A 20,951-nucleotide genomic window follows, 5' to 3' on the forward strand; every position below is an offset into this window, starting at 1 on the left:
GATTAATATTACATACGTGGAATATGAGTTATGCAGCAAAATGCAGCCGTTTTTATCCATCACTTGCTGTCGACTAAAGATGACATCATAGCTGCTTAGGGAACAACTAATCACGTGTTTTGTGAGGCTGAGCTGTGATGGACTAAGACCTGAGCAACTATGATGTCACTTTCACTCGACAGAGTGGCAAAATGGCCGCCTTCTGATATTGATAAAAAAAAAACAACAACTGTATTTTGCTGCTTAACTCATATTTCGCTAACACAATATTAACCTAATTAAGAACATGTTATTGTCAAGGCATTTTTGGGGGGGTTGACTTCCCCTTTAAGTACAGTATATGTACCTTTCATCTGAAGGTAAGTGATGGCAAGACAGACTCACATTAAATTTATTTTTATTTTTCAAAAATATGATTATTTAACCAGTCTTTCACACTACCACCCTTCAATCCATCAACTCAATAGTGGTCCAGGTATTAACAGCTTACTTGGCTAGTGGATAGAATTGTGCAATGTGCAGGATAATCTTTATCACATGAAACAACACACACACACAAAACCAATTTCTCAGCCAATCATGTTGCATACTTTGGAAACAGTCAACTGAATTAACTACAAGTTGAAATTTCCCATCTAGTTTCAAGCTCGTCTCAACTTTGAAATGCTGTCACACTTATGATTGTACATGATGTGGAATAAATATCATTTCTGAATGGACCCAAGTGTTGAGGATTCTTCATCTTCACTTGATCTGTCGCAGATACTGGATCGCTGATAGTGCGCTCACGTTTGCAAGCAGAGCTAGAAAAGATATCGCACAATTGATATCGTCACGTCAATATCTGATGAGATGTGATTGCTGATTTGTTACTTTTTTTTCCCTCATATTTATCACACTTGTTTTCAGATCATCAAACCAATTTGAATATCGAACAAAGAAAATAGAAAATGCTTTTTCAAAATTTTATTTATAGATTGATTTAAAAAAAATAATAATAATCCAATCCTTCCCTCTGACGGATATTATTTAAGTGATGTGCAATGTGATGCAGTGTCATCAATAAGTAGGCGTGTAAAAATTGGCTTGATGATCTGATATGTTAAAGTTAATATATATATGTATATATATATATATATATATATACTTTTTTTATGAAATCAGCAAGATGAACTGTAGATGCACACCCATGGGCTAAATGTAATGTAAATTTCCAACACAAGTGTACCTAATGAACTGTCCAATTGAGCATAAACCAAATATGACGAACAATGAACGTTTCCTACCTGCTTTCCAGGCATCAGCAGACTTTGGATCTGATGATGTCATCACCCAGGAGGCAAATGCGATGCAGACCAAACACATGTCAGACTGCTGCAGCGCAGACAAGACGCCTTTTCGCACTAGAGGGAACATTCATTATTCAATTTAGCTACATTCATTTCCCCGTCTGCTATGATTACCTGTTTTTTGTATTGTTCCCACCGTCCTCTGCTGCTCAGGTGCTGGAGGAGAGGCTCCGCCCACTGTTGGAACGACGATACTGCCCTCCTCTCTTTGGGCTGGGAGCTCCCACCCGTCAGCCCTTCTGCACCAGACGCTGCCTTTGTCTTGAAAGCGGATTTTTGCGAACGGCATCAAACTCTCCCCAATTTGAGATTCAGCCACACGGAGCGCATGCGAGACAATTCGGATGGGAGAAATAAAATCCTCTTCCGAAAAGTCTGCACTTAAAAATGGATCATTACATTTGGGCAGGGTGAGTTCTTTGGCGGTAGGATGCGAGCAGGAGAAGATCGGAACGGGTTTCCACTTGAGGCTGTGGGTCGGTAATATTTTATGCTCACATGTCGGAAACATGTCGTCACATCCTGGAGCCAATGAGATGCCTTGGGGATCATGCACACAAATGACGTTTGCCGGTCCCTGTGGGATGAAAGAGTCCAGATCATCTCTTTGGACAGGTGTTGATATTATCGATCTCAAACTGCCTCCCTTGGATTCATCATCGTGTAAAGATAAATCCTCCATGTTGAGCGCGGGAACATTCTGCACACTTTTGTTTTTCGTCATCCCTCTTGACATTACAAAGTCCTCTGGTACCGGGGTCTGGCTCCTGGTTCCAGCTTCCTCCTCGTCCTCCTCCTCATAGGTTTTGCAGGTCAGATCCGGACTGGGGTTCCTGCTAATGCCCACAAATTGCCAATAGTCTTCCTCAAAATCGCACACAGAGAAATCCCAGCTGGATCGGTCACCCTTGGAACCGTCCAGCTGCGTGAAATAGTCTGAGTCGGCAGCATCGGACACATCCGCGAGGCCTCCATCCGTCAAAAGATGCTCCTCGGGGTCCACTAGGGAGCTTCTTTGTGACGGGACGTCGGACATCTCCGGGCTTCTTGCCGTCCTCAGCTGTAAAATGTCATTGATGGTCAATTTTTCCATCTCATCCCAGAAGGCCGAGATGGCGTAGACGCACGGCGGGCCGCCCGCAGCCTCGGCGTACGCTTCGGGGCCGTCGGCCGCCGGGGTGACGATGACGTCAGGGACGGACCGAGGATTGTCACCGACACATGCTGTAAGGTCAGGTTCTGTTTGGACTCTGGTCAGATCCGCTGGAGGTTGTTGACCTTTGTGACCAGTCAATGGAAAAAACGCTTGGTTGCCAGAACCGTCACATTTGGGATCTGATTCTCTGGTCTGCAAGATCTCAACACCAGAACTCTGAATTGGATCGCAGTTGCATGATGATGATGAGGAGGAGGAAGATGGAGACTCTATTGGATAGTTTTCAAAGAGATCCTGATCCACTGATTCAGCCGCGGAGAGATAGATTTCAGAACCAGAACTGTGAAGGGTGAAGAACTCAACAGTGTCCTCAAACTGATCCGCTGAGTCCACACTCTCCAAATGGAAGATTTCATGCGCTTTGTTTTTGTCTTCCATTTCCAGGTTTCCTTCCGTATCATTTTGCATCCTACCGCCATCATGTAAAGTTCCTTCCATGTTGGTTTGGAGGAAATCGTCACCAATCAGGGTTCCTTCTATTTTGTCTATGGGTTCACCTTCATGTAAGGTTCCTTCACTAAGGTTCTGATTCTGAAGGATTCCCACTCTCGTGCTACGTACCGGATCATCACCATGCAGTTTTGCTTCTCTACCGTCGTGCTGCATCATTTCACCATCGCTCTGGTTTTTCATGATATCGCCATCGTACGCGGTTCCTTCTCTATCGTCATCATGCATTGTTCCTTCTTCACAGTTTTGCTTTCTATCTTCACCGTGCAGGGGTCTTTGTCTATGGTTTTGGACTATATCATCATCATCATCATGCGTGGTTTCCTTGCAAATGTTTTGCATGACATCACAAGAACTATTCTGCCCTGCCTGTTTTTTGCTATTTTTATTCACCTCACTTTCATGTTGAAGTTCCCGCTTGGGCCTGCAAGCGTTTTGTCCTGGTTGAGTTTTTTTCCCCTTTGGAGTTGCACAGGCTCGGCGACGTACTGGATTGTCATTCAGCGACAGCGTGACAAACCAGCGCTCTTTCTCCTCTCTCAGAGCATTTTTGTCGCCATCCTCAGCCTGACGCCTCACGTTGATGCTTTTTTGGGGGATTTCTGTATCGTTACATATTTTGGCCTTATCATCCTCTCGTGTTTCTATGACACCCTGAATGAGCTCCACTTCAACGCAAGGTCTAATATCTTCAACTAAGCTTTGTAGGGATTGAGTGGCTGAAACCGAGGAGTCCGGACAACGGAGTTCCTCAGGGCAGGCAAGCAGAGGTTGCGGCAGACGGCACTTCTCGCTCTCCTGGTAGAAGTTGGACCAGTCCTCTTCTGCAATGCGCAAGCTGTGATCCAAGTCATCCATGCCGACGCCTCACATGCTTTCCTGGGAGTAGAAAGGTCAAAACAAAGGTCAGTGTGCAAGTGTTTATGTTGCCTATTTGTCCTCTTGTACCCTTCATAGCTTTGAACTGTCTGGGCAGCAACATGTTTGTGCTAAATATAGAGCACTTGAGTAGCAGTTATTTCGAGGCTATATTGTATTTAGGATTTAAGGCCTCTTATTATAGTCGTTTTTAGGTTGCTATGAGAAAACAATCCGTTTTTTTGTGGAGAGTAAAGAAACATGACTTGCCTTCATCTACTTGTCTTATCATTTATGGCATCTCCACAATTGTTGAACCCGAGGTGATCTAATCGGATTGTCTACCTGGTCAGTGGTGAATGTCTATCCCTTGCGTATCACCACAAGCTATATTATATAGACCTCAATGATAACATGAATATTGTTAAATCGAAACCTTTTAAACAGTTTAACTCATTTGCTCCCAAAAACGTATAAATCTGTTCTATTTTTAATATTACCAGAGAATGGTTGAAGCGATGGTAGTTATTACAAAAAACGACCAGCAGGTGGCAGCAGAGTATAAGAGATCAACCAGGGCCATGTTGCAACAAGCTGCCCCCCCCCCACAGTTTTAAACTGATTTGTGAATAATGATGACATTTAGCTTTATTCTAATGCTAATTGCTGCAAAACGGAACAGATTGAAGTATAGTGTTTTTCCCTGAACAAGAGGCTCTAATCTTTTTTTTGGTAGGTCCATGTTTTTATAGCAATAGAACACAATATTCTGCAGGCTTTGCAAAATCAGTCAAAATCCAGTAAAACAGCCGGGAGCGAAGGGGATTGCTTCAGTGAAAATGGCTGGGAGTGAATAAGTTAATTGTTGATGTGGCTTTTTTTCATCAAATGTGTACATAATATTATGTCCAAATGTTTGTGATAAATTGAGACATTTAGTGCCATAGAAGTATTAAAGCCCCCTTCGCCGACCACTTAAACACTTCAGAGCCACCATGCTTGTTGAAGTGAGGTCAAATGACTGCACAATATCAAATTACAAAATAAAGTCACGTGAATACAGTCAGTTGTGTAAGTCATTTCTATCTAACACTATATGAGCCCGCATACCTGCAAGAAGACAAGGACAAACGTTCCAGTCTGAATTCTCCCGCAGGAAAACGTCCCGTTCTCTGGCGACCTCACATATGACAGCCTGGCGCGGCTGGCGCCCTGTACCGCTTTTTTTTTTTATAAATAGACTACGTTCAGTCACATGGAGCTGCTGGTGAACATGTCCTGCCCTCTACGACCAGAGGTGTAACATTTCAGCACCTTCGATCATATGACACGGAGTGCCAATATTATGCTTTACTGTTTACATGACGAGCCAGACCAAAGACGAAAAAAAACATTTGACCTCTAAGATGTCATTTGTGAGAGCAAACTCAAAATGTCTACATGAAGCGGTTTGCATTTAGGTCATGTATTAGAGCCAAGGAATTTTGGATAAACAGAACATAAAAGTTGATAACCTTGTAAATGTAATTTTAGAAATATACAGTCCTCTCCGTAAGTATTGGAACGGCAAGGTCGAATTCTTTTGTTTTTGACATTTGGATTTTAGATCGAAAGATGATTATGAGAAAGGTTCACAAGTCCAGCTTTTACTTTATGGTAACGTACATGTGAAAAACAGAACGTGTCATTTGAAGCCACCCACTTTTTAAGTGAGCAAAAGTATTGGAACATGTGACTGATGTGTGTTACCTATTTGCCGTTGCCTTTTAGATGGATTGCTTAAAAATTCTTTTTTTTTTTTTTGCTTAAAAATTCTAATAAGAAAGGTTATCTTATCTTAAGCAACAATGAATGAAATGTGAAATAATCCGCATCATCATCAGTAGGAACATTTTATAAAAAAATGTATTTATTTTTTTAAAAAAAGGCCATCCCTCCATTGACTATAATTAAAATTTGCCCCATTTAATGTCTTGTTATCTTTGTAGTGGGACCCGGATGCTCCTTGCTAGTTTTGCTAAATGTTTAAGGAAAGAGTAAAATAGAGAATTAACTCAAGCAAAATCTTATTTTTTCCTCATTTCAAAGCTACACTTTTTTTTTTTTAATCAATGCTTGTGAAAGTTTTCTTTGTAACAAGATAATCTACAAAAATGAAACAACTCTCACTAATCTCCAAACCAAAGAAGAATAGGCGAGCAGTTAGACAAAACAATGCTTACTGGAAGGTGCTTTTTATTCCTCGCAAACATTCGTCGCATCGCCACAACCGTCTTCCTCACATCACAAGTACACGGTTACAAAACAATATATCATTTGTATAAAACAACATGTGCATGTATTGCGCTGACAAATATCAAACACAAAAAAAAAACATGTGGGGGAGAAAAAAAAAAAATCACATGATCACTTCTTGTTCAGAAAGCAATTTCCTTCTGCTTGAGCCACACGCGTTCATTCAAAAGCGCAAGCGTAGTCAAAATATAAAATGTGGCAAGCAAAACTTGGAGAGCTCATTTTGGAAAGTGGTGCATACAGCAAAAGGCCACTGGATTATGTAGCAACTCGAAATTCAACATTTAAAGCTCTTCATGGCACAGTCATCCTCACATTCTGTTTGTTCGATAACTTTTGGCACGCGAGTATATACATCATTTAATATTGAAGAGTATCCCCGGCTTTTTCGACAATAAAAATTCACTAAAAAGTGAGCAACATCTTCTCCTGAAGCATCTCTGTAAAAAAGCTGGCCTGACTGCTTATAAAGTGCACCAAGATCTTATTCTCATTTCTCTTTATTCTAAGTTGGGGGTGGTTAATTCTTTCAGTTAACATAATTTCTTACTTGAAAATAAAGCTCTTTTTTTTTTTTTTTACATACATAAACGTAATCCCAGAAATATTAATAATTTGGCTTAGTTTTTTTTTTTGTTTTTTTTATGTTTATCTTCTGAATAGCACAATAACACAAGAAAGCGGCAAAATCGATATTAACATTTTAAAAATGATATTCCTCAACTTTACAACATTTTCATGGTAGTCTAAGCATTTGAATTTATTCTGTATTAAGAACATTGAATTGACTTATTTGGAACATGGAACTATTCGGTAAAAGGAAAAAAAAAATAATAATCCCTGCACATTATCTCTCTTTTGCCACTTTCATGTTTAATTTCCGGCTAAAAGATACCCTAAATTCAAAATTTAACTATGGTTCTAATTATTTTGTGCTACACTGTACCTACTATACACACCAAACTGTGGTGGCTTGTACAAGGCAAATACATTCACTTTGGCTGATTGGATACAAATAATAAATAAATTTTTTTAACTTAGATAGCAAAGTACAGACTGTAGACACAAAAAAAATAAAAATAAAAACAGCCCAGACTGCGCCGTTATGATGACGATGTTTTGTCACCATCAGCCAACTAGTTCACATTAGCCCTCCAACTGATGAATAAACTCAAATCCGCTCGCTTGGTTGCCTCATTTGTGAACGTGACTAATGTAACTTAAATGTCACAATGTGATTGCAATAATTAAAAATGCGACATATGCTGATGATGACCGTAATAGAGGTTGTTATGGAACGCTAAAGAGGCTAATGCGGTACCCCCCCCCCCCCAACCACAAAAAAATATATATATATTAGCTCATACATGTGTGTCAGTGCAGCAATTACGTGAAATGAGCTTGTCTGCTGATAAAAATGTCAAATTCAAGTGTGACAAAAAACTAGCGTGACTTACATTTAAAATATAAACAATAGACACGATTTAGTCATGAGGCATCATGGAATGAAAACTGTTCAAATTTGGCTCCCAAGAAGTCAAACCGTGACATCTTTCGATGAGAAACTCTCACATAGTTCCTTGGCTCGCTCCCGCCTACACGTTATGGACCCTCGTGGTGGATGCGGTGGATGCGATGTTGCTACCCGCCGCCGCCGCGGAGGGCCGCTCCCGCCTGACGTATCGCTGCTTTCGCGCTTCAAACCAGAAAAAGAACAATTAGAAAGTATTTACATAAAGCTGCACCAAACCTTGATTGTACAGTATAACCTGTTTGGCAATGTGGTTGAGTAAACGGTTAGCTTACCTGTAGAGGAAGGAATCATCACAGCCTAGAAGAATAAAATGTTGCCATGGTGACACATTTGACTCCAAGTTCCCGAATTAGGTTTACATAAACAAAGCACGCTTACCGTCTCACTTGGTTGGAATATAAAAGCTGTAAGAGGAAAGAATAATACATAAGCTTGATTGATTTGTGACTTCTGCTTTTATGTTGCATAAACAACCATATGGGAGCTCTGACTTCATTTTTTTTTTAAGGTTATTAACTGTGAGCAACATGCAGATTCGCTGATTGTCACGTGCCACCCCAATAGGCCCCGCCTCTTAAAGGCGCATGTACACAGACGCTGAAACATGCATAGTACTTTCTATGCATTTTATGCTCGTAAAGTATGTTTACAGGGGAAAGAAACACAACCATTTTCTTAGCAAGAATATGTTGTATGCGCCCGTACTAGTCTAAACACGGTGTTCTGATTAATATTGCGTTTGTGTAATAAGAATTCAGCAGATTAATCCATTCATCCGTACTTTCATCTATTTCAGGGCGCTGCCGTTTTGGCAACGTCGAGTGACTTGAGAGCAGTTTGACGTCAATTTCAGTTAACTACTATTTTATTTTTATTTTTTTTGCATTTAGCTCCCCATTAAATAAGATTAAATGTATTTTATGTGTGTGAGTGTGGTAAAACAATTTAAAGGGGAAGTCAACCCCCATTTTGGGGGGGGGGGACAATAATATGTTCTATGCACCCCAATTAGTCTAAATACGATTAATATTGCGTTAGTGGAATATGAGTTAAAGAGCAAAATCCAGCCGTTTTTATCCATCTCAGGCGGCGGCCATTTTGCCATTTGCTGTTGACTGAAGATGACATCAATGTTGCTCAGGTCTCAGGTACCAACCAATCAAAGCGCAGCTTCAGAAAACAGGTCAGCTGTGATTGGTCGCTGCCTGAGCCCTGAGCAACCATGATGTCATCTTCAGTCGACAGCAAGTGGCAAAATGGCCGCCCCCTGAGATGGATTTTTCATAACTCATATTTAACAAATGTAATATTAATCAGAATTCATGTTTAGACTAGTGAGGTCACATATAACATATTGTCAAGAAATGTTTAAGGTTGACTTCCACTTTAAAAAAAAAAAAAAAATCTCTCCCAAATGGTCTGTCTTGCAAATGTTTCCCATTGCGGTGAGTGATTGGGAACGCTGTGAAATTGCGACGTCAAAGCGCGAGGAGTGCAACCGTGCTTACCCTTGTTGCGGCGGTAGAAGATATTTGGGAGTCGATGGGAGCGTTTGAGGTAGAAGAAGGAGGCAACGGAGAGGATCAAGAACAGGCTGATCAACAGCGTCCCAAGAAGAAGCGAGGCGGCCACGCCGGCGCCTCCTGCTCGCAGACAGAAAACGAAAACACAAATTAACGGGCTGGAGCCAATTCGCACCATCAGCCTGTTGCCTGAAAAAATATGTACTTGTGTTCGTTGCCGCAGTTGGAGGAAGTTCACTGTAGGAATTTATCCTTTTTTTAATTAACATAAAATAATGATATTATAAATAATTATATTACATTTGGTAGTTTTATGAGCTCATATGGACGCATTTGGAATGGAGGCAAATATTTTGTGAGTTGTAAGGGACGTGTTAACAGTTCTACTTTTTTAAAGGTGACAGATTTATGGACAGTTTTCAGTTTTGATACCGTATTGTTATGACCTTAACACTAAAAGTTTCTGCTACCTGCGCTCTTTGTGTGAAAACAAAACAGATGCCGCTATTTCTTACTGAGAGTGTAAAAGGGGAAATTATGCCATCTAAAGGTGATTGTGTGATCAGCAAAAACTTGATTAGAATTACAGTTAAGTGACTTTCACAATTGTTTAACACAAAACATCAATAGGTGCGAAGGAGGCATTAAGAATAAGTAGTAGTAATATTGATATTTGGGGTATACCTTTTAGATAATTGTATTAGGAATTATGAATATCAGTCATTCTGTTCTTCAATGGAACATTTAAAAGGACATTGCAGCACATTTAACTCATTCACTGCCATTGACGTCAAAAATTCATTTGAACTATTTCTATTAGTTTAACATTGTTTTCCCACTTTTCTTAACAAGAGTATGAAAACCTAGGAAAAAAATATTATACATTTAGAACAGATATAAAATGTGTGATTAATCCTGAGTTAACTATTGAAGTCATGCAATTAATTACAATTACAATTTTTAATCGCCTGACGCGATTTAAAAAAAGAAAAGATTATTAAAAATTAGTAATTGAATCGCATGACTTCACTAGTTAACTCACGATTAATCACAAATTTTTATATCTGTTCTAAAATGTACAATAAAAAAAATATATGTTTTCATACTCTTGTTAACAAAAGTGGGAAAAATCTTAAACTAATAGAAATATTTCTAATTAATTTTTGACGTCTATAGTCGTTAATGGCAGTAAATGAGTTAAGAAGAAAATGGCAGTACAGTCATCGGATGTATAACTTACCAATTTTAGGCATTACAGTTGTGACTGTTGTATGGTTTCTCCTGTCCATAGTGTAGTCTAACGGCAAAAACACAAGTACAGTAAATTAAACAAAACTATTCCATGTTTTTACAAACAAAATACACGAATGCTCAAAATTTACTTACTGTAGGTGCAGGTTGTTATGTTCTGCGAGTCTACGGAGGCAGGCTCGCACAATATGCAAACAATGTTGCTGCTCTCGAGGACACGGAAGAAGCATCCTAAAGATATCATATCATACGATAACATTTTCCCATAAAAGGCCCATTAAGACAACAATGTGGATTCTTTTGACATTTAAATACATGTTGAATGTCATTGAGATCATTAACTTGCTTCTAACAGGGAGACTCATGTTAGCTGTCATCACCATAGCAACACCGAATGACCTACTTTGCGGTCTATAAAACTGGTGGACCAGCCAGGACATCTTTCATGATGTGATAACATGTGCCGAGCTTGAGCAAACAAACGTAAAAATAATAATAATAAAAAAATCCACACAATTCCGTGTTTAGCATGTACAGTACTTTCAATGGCGTGACATTTTATAGCTTCTTATCTTATCTTTGTTGGTTGCACCTTGAGTTATTTTTTAACTTTAATCATCAAAAAACAAAACAAAAACAAAAAAAATACTGATAGATAATGTGAATCTAATACATCCGTTTTAAATAAATTCCTTCTTTAATCTTCATTTTTAAATGTTTGGAAGGCCAGAAAACAATAAAATCATAAACACACGCCAACACATTTGTTGAGCGCCTCAGACATGGTACCTGGTTCGCAGCGAGTGTCGTTTGAACACGAGCTGTTTGTCTTCTGTTTCTCATTGCAGCACTCAAGTGAGTTATGATGTAGAGCCTGTGAACAGACAACATGGTGGCTTGTGAGAAACTTGGCCAAAGCTGAATGAAGCACACAGGACTGGTTATTTTTCTACCTTGGTTACGGGTGTCTCCGGTCTGATAAGAATCACTGTTGCTGCTAAGACCAAAAGGAATGACAGAGCCATGTTTGAGCCCTTTAAATGAAAGAAAGAAGAATCAAATAAAGTTGTTGCATACACCCGTTTAATTTACCATTATAAGGAGAACCAAAAGACCAAATCAATAAAGAAACAACCAAATATTTGTGTAGTTATATAAAGTATATTTTTCATCTTCATGCGCATGATTGGTAACATATCCACACAATCTAAACTGTAGTATCTGTGACATTTAATGCGTGCGTGGCTGTGTCCCTTTAAAAGTGAGCTGCGATGCAAGGCGAGAGACGATTGTAGTTACAAGCAAAACGATCAAATGCTCTTCCGCTAGATGGCAGAAAATACAACTAAGCCGTCCACCTGTTGCCATTCATACAACAGAGCCATGGCTTCCTGCGATCAGTACGGATTTGTGTTCATTTATCCGAACATTGTGCAAGTCAATCTGAGTAGAATTAGACAGGATCATTATTCTAGTACTTTACACAACATGTACGTGTTGTTGTGTGCCGTGAGATGTTTAAATATATGCCTTAGCTGCAAAAAGGTTCGGAAACACTAGGATAGGGGCACATAACTCAGTCGACCATTTCCCCGTTTAAATTCGCATTTTAGTTAATCAACCTGTGTCACCCGACTGTCGCTGTGCGTCAACACAATAAAAAAAATTATATATACATCGATTGTGTTAGTGGTGAGGCATCGATGTGTATTGTACCATAACATAGCACAGATCAGATCATCTTGCTAAATTCGAGGGGGCGTGGAGATCACTCACCAGCGAAACTGAGGAATCTGGCCAGGATCGAACTCCTGGCTTGATTCAGCAGAAGTCGGACCTCATCTGTGGGGAACTCGATTTGTCAGATTTGTCATCGACACACTTCCTTATGTCATTAAAAGCAAACAGCACCTTGCTGCTCGCTTTCAATCAGCTTGTCAACATCCGTCGGGAGCTTTCACAATAAAAGTTTATCAGTCAGTTACTCAACTGAACTGATTTAATGTTAACATCCGTGGAGTAACTTCACACTAAAATCTTCACAGTACATCTGTCGATATCTAGAAACATGGTCGTCAACATCCAGATTTGACTTTCACATTCATGATGAACGTAAACACGTAAAAATTCACCGGACTAAATATTTTTAAATAAATAAAATGTAGCCTAATCGATTAACCTAGAATAACAGATCTACCTGTTGTTATTCACAATCACAAAACACAATAAGTCATACCTTCTGTGACTGCTTTGTGTTCAATAAAAAAAAAGTCATTAATCATTTTTGAATTGAATTGCAAAGAACGCGAACGTATTTGAATACATAAATCAAATACACGTTCGTGAGGAAGAATGGTCGCAGGATTTTTACGTTCCTTCCGTGGGCACATGAATGCACCTCACCTTCGACCCCCTCTGACATTTATGGGCGGTAAATTCGAATGTCTTTATCGTCCATTCCTTACATATATGCCAACTGTAAGTCAGTTTTACATTTTTCCGTCGAGTATGTAACCAAAGGGGAAAAATACACGACGAGTGGGTGCTATGCTAGATGGTGTTTCCAGTAAACGATCTCTGGACTGATGAATGTTTGCTAAGCTAATGCTAACAACATGTTTAGCTAAAGCACAGTGAATGAATTGAATGCTAAAGCACTGAATGACCAATCTAAAAAAAAAAAAGAAGGAAAAAAACGAACCTAAAAAAATATACATTTTGTTTTTAGGAGCAGCTGAAGCAATGAATCACAAGGCAAACATAAAAGAAATGCTGAACACACAGCCAACAGGATACAGGTGATAATAAGATAACAAACAAAGCTACTTGTTGTTTGTTGATTTTATATATTTAAAAAACAACAACTTAATTTCATGTACTGTAATTATTTTACTCATTCACTTGAGGTGGCTGTCACCTCAGGTGCCATAAGCAGTACAGTATTTATTATTACTATTTTTGTTTTGTTTTATAATCTACAGAAGTTCAGCCCCCAACTTCACAGATAGTCAGTTTTTCTTTGGGACCCAGTTTTGGCGGGAAAACTCTCAAAGCCTTTCTCAGGATATGAATTTGTCAGCCAGGAACTCCCAGCAAAGTTCACAAGAGGTAATATATGATTTTGTAACTATAAACAAATTCAAAACGAGACGGCATGAGAGGTGTCTGAACTGGTCATAGTATAGAACGACCGCTAAAGAAGTAGATGATTTTGTGTATAATAATGTGTGCAGATTGCTACAGATATATTTTGCTTGTCAAAGTTAACTTGCTCTGATCATTCAGTCAGATGCTGGAAAAATGCTGACAGATATTGTGTGAGTTTAATCTGAAATGTGATTGGCAAGAAACAGTCTGATTTCTAATACGGTATTGATTAATTTACATTAGCCAGCACCACTGACTCGGCAAATTAGATTTAATGATACCTGACCCCCCCCAAACTGGAAAATAAATAAGAGCATTTAGGCTGCGAATGTAATTTGGTGCTTCTGCTAGCTTGCCCTGATGCATCACCAATGCATCACAGTTAACATATGCTGTTTGTTTCATTACAAGATGGCATGATGAGTTTAAGACTATTATTTGGGGTAAAAATGTGCATATTGTGCCATTTTTACAAAACATTTTTTAAATGAAAGTTTTGTCACCATACCTATAAATTATGAACGTGAGAAAATTAATTTTCAGACAACTTTACATTAAATGTAAATTTTCCTTTTAGTGTAGTGACCCAAGGATTTCAACCCGTTATCAGTCCAAACCTTTGTTATTTGGCGACCCAAAGGACAATCAAGCATTTCTTGATGCATTTGAGGAGGCAAAGAAGAAAGCAAAAGAAAAAAGTGACAGGTAAGTGTCCCTCTTTGTTTCTTTGAGCTGAATCTTTAGAAACACAGCGCTTAGCTTTAGTTCATCTTTACGGTGTGATTCAAAACCTCATCCTTTGACATGTTTATTTTTTCCCAGTGATATGTTTGCAAAAGAATGCCTCCAAATTCGCGAATCCCTAACCACAGTAAGTAAGTGATTTCCAATAGTTGGCTCATTTTTCTTGTGAAATAATAAACACTATATTTCAGATCCAGCAACTTGTTTCAAACACAGAAGAAAAAGCATCTCTATGCGAAACCATCCTCCAAAAGTTAAGCAATCTGTCTTCAACATGTATGTTAGATTTTCTAGTGAAAGTTAAAATCGTTTGTGTGTCAAGTGTGCAAGCAAGTTTTATTGACCAGCAGATGGGGCTGTTTGATCACTGGTAAACACAGGTCACAGAGCATCCACGTGACCTGTTCACGTGTTGTTTGACTTAAACATTACTTTAAAGATCAAATTGTTTTAGTCCTCTCTCTCAACTATAATTTTTATTCATTCAGTGAAAAATGTAAGCAGTATCCAGAGCGAGCACACACAACAGTTTAACGCGGTGTTGAACACGGTGAACTCCCAGAAAGAGATGATGACAGAATTAGGGCAACGGGTGCAAAAGGTGACTCCTATGTTTGTTTACATTGCAATGGTAAATGAATTTGTTGCAAAAGCTGATATTGTTCTGTGCTTGATTTGCGTCAGAATGGAGACAGCAACACGGAACTTGCCGCGAGTATGCACAGCGATGTGGAGTGTCTGAGACAGGAACAAAACCAAGCCAGTTTGAAGCAACAAAGCATGCTTGAGGAGGCCTTGCAGCTGCTCAATGCGTTAGTGTCAGAGCACTCAGGTAAGCTCTGTCCTGTTCAAGTAACTGACAAAGCTATGCAGACGTCACCGGGACAGGACAAAGGCGTCCAAACGGCACAGGCACAGGATTCACCAAACAGTCCGGTTTCGGCTTTGGACTGTCCTGTCAGAATGAGAAAGAAGAAACCCGCAAGTAGGTCCCGAAGGAGGCCGCTAGTCCGCCAGAGATCTAAGCTCACTGTCGCGAATGAAAATAGCCAACCCCGCGTTGATAGCAGCAAACAGCCAAATGTCTTGAGGTCTCTTGGAGACCGTCCTGGCCCTAGCAAAGCAAGCAGTCGCGGTCCAGAGATTTTGCTTCAGCCCAACGCAATGAGCAGATCCAGCAAAACCGCAGGATGTTTCATCACACCTCTCAGCTGCTGGTCTCAAGAGAGTAACAGCCCTGAAAGACCCCAAAATATGAATCCCAATTCAGAGGTAGTGCTCATTGAATCCAGTCCTCCTGACGCCTTATGGCAGCTGTTTGAAATGGATTAGGTGTGAAATACAGTTTTGCAGAAAATGGGTCATTGATGTTTATTATCTATTATTTTGTTAAAACAAAGCCGTTTGGCTATGGGTATTTATTTGGCTGGATAAAAATGTTGTTAGGAGAAGTTATGCCTGCTTGAACACATGACACGTTTCCAAAAATGTCATGATTAGAGTTTATTTTGCATTGTTAAGAAACAAGTAACATTTTTAGTTTCCCTGATCACATTTTAATTTAACTTTTTCTTTGTTTGTGCTGTTGGCTTGTCATTTGAAAATAAAACGTCACTCACAGATTTATGTGTGTTCTAAAAGTTATGGTGATAATAGTAACTTATATCCGTATTATTGCGTGGGCTGAATAATGAATATCATCAACAGTTTTAATTAATAACACTTCTCCTAAAATACTCAAAATGAGGATTCATTGCAGATCTGTTTACCGTAATTAAACTGTACACCTTTTTGTTCTTGTTGTAAGTATGCCAGAAACAATAATGGCACATATGATCGATTGGTGATGTAAATAAGGTGCATTTTTATTACAAAAATACTATATATAGTTGTGCAAATATTTCTTACTTTATCACTTTGCTAAATATTTGACGAAAGGTTGAGGAATTGCGTAAAATCTCCAGGGCTAAGATCCCCTTTCAGGTTAAGCTGTAGAAAATAGAAGAAGGATTAAAAGGCAATACAAATATATATGCTTAAAGCTAACATTGATTTCATTCATATGAAACATTAGTTTTTCCTTGTAAAGTATTTTCTTAAAACTTTTAACCTAAATAGCTTTGACAACATTTTCAACACAGCATATCCATCATGCTGCAGTAAGTATGCATAAATCTCGTGAAGGCATATTTATCTATAATTTCCTACGAAGTACAATTTTGAAGATACAGCTAAGTGCGTACCAATTCAATTCATTCAAAAAATCCAAGCTGCCTTTCATCTACTTTTTTTTTTTTTTTTTTTACTGCAATAGGTCTGCAGGTGGAGATATTAGTCCCCGTGGATTCAGACTTGCCACTAAGCAAACATCATAGTTGTCATGCATCAAAGCGCGCCGAGCAACAACCGTCCATCGGTTCTCCCAGACGTCTAGTTCCAAGATGTCTTTAGTTATATCATCATGACGATCTGAGAGTTTCAAAACAGAAAAACACGTACCACATTAAAACCCTTTTGAACCCTTTTGGTATATGTTGTGTCATTCCAGGACAGGTTTACAAAAGAAACGTTTCAAACCCAAACTACAAGTTAACCTCTTCGAGGATATCTCCTTGGAATCTAAAACACTTTCGTCTGGCCCACATTGACGGTTAGTAGTTGAGGTTTGAAATATCTTTTGTGACATCAGTCCTGAAAACCTTTCCGACACACCAGTAATCTCACCTGCTCCTTTGTAGTACCCGCACACATAAATCTTTCCTCCCGCCACACCAGCATTTGAGGCGTTAGTGCGCAGTGACAGTTGAGAGCACGGCAGAGAAGGTCCATCCCGCCAATAATCCCCATCCGGGTTGTAGACCTCCACTGCATCAAGGCAGCGTCGAGACTGCCCTCGGTCCACACCTTCACAGCCAATGCCTCCTATAGAAACAACATCACAAATTTCGGAATCAACAAATAACAATGACTGTGTTTGTGCCGCTTCACTTTCCTCTCCTAATTCTTACCCATTACAAAAATTTCCCCGTTGAGCGCAACAGCACTACATCTGTATTTGGAATACTTCATTGGAGCCAGCTCTGTCCACTTGTTGACGTTTGGATCATACTCGAGAAGGCGATTGCTAAGCCGGTCTGGCTCGTCATCCATTCGGTATGAGTCCTTGGTCAAGAGGGGCAGAGAGGGAATGACAAAACAGAACAGGTGTGTTTATGAAGGAAATTAAGATGCCTAATACGAGAACTCAAATTTAAGTAAAAATACTATTGCGGACCCTCAGAGTTCAAAGCAATTCCTTCTATGAGATCTATTGTTGATATTTTCCTCTTTTGACTGATACTCTTAAAAAAACAGTCCACTGAATTTGGGTCAGGAAGATGGATTGTTTCTTGGCAAGTTTGACTATCTTGCATATTGAATAGGGGTGTGCATATCTCCACAAAAGATGACTTCGGGGGCAAAACGATTTAAGGACGGTCCGATTTGAAAGTAGAACCATTCGATTCGAATTGATATGGTTCAGTTCAGTTCGAGAAGGTATGATACAAATTCTGTAGAGTAAATTTTACTTTAAACAAAGTCTATTTGGTCCCACTCTAAACAGAGTAATATTTACACTTGGAAGAGAGTTTAAAAAAAAAAGTCACTCAAGGGTTGGGAAACAAACCCACAACTTCAGATTGGGAGACCGCCAATCTACTTAGAATTTCAAAGTGAAAAATCTTGAATTTTTTTTTTTTTATTGGGATAGACAAATTCTATCGTACACACTAAAAATACTTTGAGAAAATGTATTCTGAATATTTGACTTTCTTCCAAGTGTAAATTTTACTTTGTTTAGAGTGGGACCAAATAGACTCTGTTTAGAGTAAAATTTACTCAGTCTCTACAACTTTTGTTGTCATTTTTAATACAGTTTGAATTAATTTATCGGTACTTTATCTGTGCCATTTCCTTCGAATATATATTTCTCCAATAAATTACAATTAGATCTGTCGCTCTCAATATATTTCAAGCAGTTTGATTTGAAGCACTCACATCTTTTAAACCCCCGCAAAAAAAAAAACCTTTTTTTTTTTTACCTGTGGAGTTCTACCACCAATGACATACAGGCGATCCTTCATCCTAACCACGTTGTGATAAGCCAGTGGCATTGGTAGAGGTGCTGCACTGCGCCAAGGTCCTCCCTGGAGAGACCATCGCTCCACACAGTTAGTGATGAGAAGCTGGTTCTTCAGCTTCATCAGTCCACCAATCAGGTACAAGGTATCACCCAAGGAGCCGAGCCCATAAGAATCTCGGTACTCTGCTGATGTTAGGCGTTCCCAACTGCCTTGGGCTTCGACTTTGTACCTGGCAAACAAAATGATAATAAGTGTGACGCATTGTTGCTCAGTTCTTGTATTATTAATCTCTCTCACCTGTAGAGCTCTACATCCATTTCCTTTTGTCGGGACATCCTGCGGGCACCAGCCTCTCCTGACACTATAATGTTATTGTCTTCAGTTACAACCCCTGCGCATACGTACCCTAGAGCATCTCCGTATCGAGGGGAAGTGATGTAGTAAGTTCGGCCTGTTGCGGGGGCGTAGCCGAAGCTACGTTCACCGTAGTTGCCATATCGTGACCTAATCCCGCCGCCGTCATTACCGACACAGAGCAGCAGATCTGTCGTTTCCATCCCATACCGTAACTTGAGCTTGCGTGGTACCGCGGACGGATGCATTTCTACAACCTCCAAAGCTTCTCTGATCATCTCGAGGCATTCACTGTCAGCCAGCAAGGCTGCATTCCTCTTCATTGTCTCTTTTAAATAGTCCGGGTTGATCAAAGGTAGGCGAACTTTCCTGAGGAGCTCGGGAAGGTGCTTGCTACGTACTTCTCCTTCCGCCAGAAAACTGTGTTTGACCCAGCAAAGAACCACGTCTAAAATGGTTTCTTCTCTTGTAATATTGAGATCATCCGAACTGATCAACTTGGCTAGTTGATGGGCCTCGAGATCTAAAACCTCTTCATTCTGGCACACCTGGACAAAATGCTGCCTCAGAAAGCGCCGAGCATGATCGGCAAGCTCCTCCGCGCCGAGATCTCGGGCAAAGTAAAACACGCCGAGGCAGTTGGAGGCGTCCATGTTTTCGGTCATGTGCTGCCGGCATTGAGTGAAGACGTCGTCCATCTGCAGGAGAAACGACGCGATCGAGATTCCTTGCACGTTGGCGTTGGTGAGAGGAAGATCTGAGCTGTACATGTAGTTCAGGAGGAGAGCCAAGCTGTCCGCGGGGGTGTCCCGAAGGAAAACTTCTCTATTGTTGCACTCACGGAGGCCACATGTAAACATAACACGAAAGTAGGGGCTGAAGGCAGACAGGACAAGGCGGTGACAGGGAAAGCTTACGCCCTCAGCAATCAGCACCACATCCGTCAGGTGCTCGGTCTCTCTCATCTTCCTTAACTGCTCAAGCAGAACCAGCCCATGTTTTGCGGTGAAATCCATTTTTGCTTCAAGGTTGAAGTTGAGAAATTCGTACACGTGTAAATGATGTGTCCGGCGAGGGTGGCTTTCACTGAAACAGATAGCGAGTGGAAGTATCAGAATCAACCAGGCGCCAGCTTTGGGAATACTTCAATTGTTATTAGTTATTGTTAGTCAGTCTCGTGATTCTTAATGATACGATTTCAGCAAAAAACGTTACAGAGACAATACTCACAAAGATTTCAGTACGATTTTTAACTGGACTAGATAACATGCACGTCCACTTCATGGGCGGCTCGGTTAGCATTTAAAAAGAAGTAAATCCTTACCAAATTCATCAGCTTCCCTTGCCGCCTGCCATCTCAGAAGAACATTAAATCGTGTTCTTTTTTAACATGTGTTATTGCTATCATTCGAAAGAGGGTCTGAGTCACTGCAAGAGGCAAAGATATGTACCCCCCCTCCTCTGCCCCGAGCCTCTGAGACACTCACCTCAAAATAGACATTGTTTTGGTGGCCTATATCTTTTGAAGGTTATAGTTTGTTTGGTCAGGGTAGATTAACGTTTTTAAATCGTAATTCCTGTACTCTGGTATTTACAATTACATTTGAACATGTATTTAATTCTGTTTAGAATCATTTGTTTAAATTTGGGAGTTAGTTTGCCTCAGTCACAAGCACTCTGCTCTGGAATGACTGCCATGAAAAGCTCACAGCTCGGACTCAAATTTCATGGTTGCACTTCATTAAAGGCCCAGTACATTGTATGCATGCAAGTAAACAAAAACTGACCTTACTTTTTTGGGGGGGTCATGTTGCCTTTTGACAATTATTTATTTATTCAACCCTTATTTATCCACGTATTCTCACTTGTTGCAGATTAAAACATGGGCTCTTATTGTTGGACATTAACTCTCTACAAATAGTTACCATCGTGGTTTCAACTTGAAAATTACATTACACGGGTCATTAGCCTCACTTTTGCTTCTGAATGGAAAATGAGGAGAGTAAAAAGTTGCAAACAACCTTTAAAACTTCCCGTAAGTTAATATTTTCTCCTTTACAAACATAATCACATCCTTTATGATGTCAATGTGAAAACAAGCCTACC

General features: G+C 39.8%; 4 protein-coding genes across 10 annotated transcripts; 1 reads left to right on the forward strand and 3 right to left on the reverse strand.

Annotated features, from left to right (window-relative positions):
• Positions 1-380: 380 nt before the first annotated feature.
• Positions 381-5,069, reverse strand: perm1b (PPARGC1 and ESRR induced regulator, muscle 1b). Of its 2 annotated transcripts, none has more exons than XM_077572959.1 (4): positions 4,984-5,069; positions 1,486-3,894; positions 1,287-1,403; positions 381-803 (listed from the first exon to the last, which is right to left on the reverse strand). In XM_077572959.1, exons 2-3 carry the CDS (start codon positions 3,871-3,873, stop codon positions 1,329-1,331), a joined length of 2,463 nt encoding a protein of 820 aa, XP_077429085.1. In that variant the 5' UTR covers positions 3,874-3,894; positions 4,984-5,069; the 3' UTR covers positions 381-803; positions 1,287-1,328. The 2 variants fall into 2 exon arrangements, with proteins under 2 accessions (XP_077429085.1, XP_077429084.1); XM_077572958.1 differs by having other exon boundaries at positions 1,464-3,894.
• On the forward strand, positions 3,643-15,989 carry ccdc36 (coiled-coil domain containing 36). 4 transcript variants are annotated; one of them, XM_077572962.1, is made up of 8 exons: positions 3,643-3,920; positions 13,205-13,274; positions 13,458-13,584; positions 14,201-14,328; positions 14,446-14,494; positions 14,559-14,643; positions 14,856-14,968; positions 15,052-15,989. In XM_077572962.1, exons 2-8 carry the CDS (start codon positions 13,219-13,221, stop codon positions 15,697-15,699), a joined length of 1,206 nt encoding a protein of 401 aa, XP_077429088.1. In that variant the 5' UTR covers positions 3,643-3,920; positions 13,205-13,218; the 3' UTR covers positions 15,700-15,989. The 4 variants fall into 4 exon arrangements, 3 of the variants coding, with proteins under 3 accessions (XP_077429088.1, XP_077429086.1, XP_077429087.1); XM_077572960.1 differs by lacking the exon at positions 3,643-3,920 and adding an exon at positions 12,830-12,907; XR_013295033.1 differs by lacking the exon at positions 3,643-3,920 and adding an exon at positions 12,840-12,954 and having other exon boundaries at positions 14,206-14,328.
• Positions 6,089-12,903, reverse strand: c8h1orf159 (chromosome 8 C1orf159 homolog). Of its 3 annotated transcripts, none has more exons than XM_077572965.1 (10): positions 12,713-12,903; positions 12,253-12,318; positions 11,430-11,510; positions 11,266-11,350; positions 10,612-10,707; positions 10,466-10,522; positions 9,211-9,345; positions 8,081-8,106; positions 7,975-7,999; positions 6,089-7,864 (listed from the first exon to the last, which is right to left on the reverse strand). In XM_077572965.1, the coding sequence occupies exons 3-10, from the start codon at positions 11,499-11,501 to the stop codon at positions 7,764-7,766; spliced, it is 597 nt and encodes a 198-aa protein (XP_077429091.1). In that variant the 5' UTR covers positions 11,502-11,510; positions 12,253-12,318; positions 12,713-12,903; the 3' UTR covers positions 6,089-7,763. The 3 variants fall into 3 exon arrangements, with proteins under 3 accessions (XP_077429091.1, XP_077429089.1, XP_077429092.1); XM_077572963.1 differs by having other exon boundaries at positions 12,253-12,430; positions 12,713-12,889; XM_077572966.1 differs by lacking the exon at positions 12,713-12,903 and adding an exon at positions 12,388-12,447.
• A 222-nt stretch (positions 15,990-16,211) lies between the features above and the next one.
• kbtbd12 (kelch repeat and BTB (POZ) domain containing 12) lies at positions 16,212-20,242 on the reverse strand. The gene is made up of 6 exons (XM_077573770.1): positions 20,170-20,242; positions 18,789-19,931; positions 18,450-18,720; positions 17,376-17,529; positions 17,092-17,289; positions 16,212-16,836 (listed from the first exon to the last, which is right to left on the reverse strand). Exons 2-6 carry the CDS (start codon positions 19,859-19,861, stop codon positions 16,670-16,672), a joined length of 1,863 nt encoding a protein of 620 aa, XP_077429896.1. The 5' UTR covers positions 19,862-19,931; positions 20,170-20,242; the 3' UTR covers positions 16,212-16,669.
• Positions 20,243-20,951: the final 709 nt, after the last annotated feature.

This window comes from Vanacampus margaritifer, chromosome 8 (genome assembly GCF_051991255.1).
Source record: "Vanacampus margaritifer isolate UIUO_Vmar chromosome 8, RoL_Vmar_1.0, whole genome shotgun sequence".
In the NCBI taxonomy this organism is placed as follows: domain Eukaryota; kingdom Metazoa; phylum Chordata; class Actinopteri; order Syngnathiformes; family Syngnathidae; genus Vanacampus; species Vanacampus margaritifer.

Excerpts from the sequence above, each read along its gene's own strand:
- perm1b (XM_077572958.1), bottom strand. The coding sequence starts at position 3,873 with ATGGATGACTTGGATCACAGCTTGCGCATTGCAGAAGAGGACTGGTCC. Across the intron at positions 1,404-1,463 it reads GGGAACAATACAAAAAACAG|TGCGAAAAGGCGTCTTGTCT; the intron begins GTAATCATAGCA and ends TGTTCCCTCTAG. Across the intron at positions 804-1,286 it reads TGCTGATGCCTGGAAAGCAG|CTCTGCTTGCAAACGTGAGC; the intron begins GTAGGAAACGTT and ends TATCTTTTCTAG.
- c8h1orf159 (XM_077572965.1), bottom strand. The coding sequence starts at position 11,501 with ATGGCTCTGTCATTCCTTTTGGTCTTAGCAGCAACAGTGATTCTTATC. Across the intron at positions 11,351-11,429 it reads CGGAGACACCCGTAACCAAG|GCTCTACATCATAACTCACT; the intron begins GTAGAAAAATAA and ends GTCTGTTCACAG. Across the intron at positions 7,865-7,974 it reads GATGATTCCTTCCTCTACAG|CGCGAAAGCAGCGATACGTC; the intron begins GTAAGCTAACCG and ends TCTGGTTTGAAG.
- ccdc36 (XM_077572960.1), top strand. The coding sequence starts at position 12,865 with ATGAATGCACCTCACCTTCGACCCCCTCTGACATTTATGGGCG. Across the intron at positions 13,275-13,457 it reads ACACAGCCAACAGGATACAG|AAGTTCAGCCCCCAACTTCA; the intron begins GTGATAATAAGA and ends TATAATCTACAG. Across the intron at positions 13,585-14,200 it reads CCCAGCAAAGTTCACAAGAG|TGTAGTGACCCAAGGATTTC; the intron begins GTAATATATGAT and ends TTTTCCTTTTAG.
- kbtbd12 (XM_077573770.1), bottom strand. The coding sequence starts at position 19,861 with ATGGATTTCACCGCAAAACATGGGCTGGTTCTGCTTGAGCAGTTAAGG. Across the intron at positions 18,721-18,788 it reads ATGGATGTAGAGCTCTACAG|GTACAAAGTCGAAGCCCAAG; the intron begins GTGAGAGAGATT and ends TTTGTTTGCCAG. Across the intron at positions 17,530-18,449 it reads TTGGTGGTAGAACTCCACAG|GACTCATACCGAATGGATGA; the intron begins GTAAAAAAAAAA and ends CTCTTGACCAAG.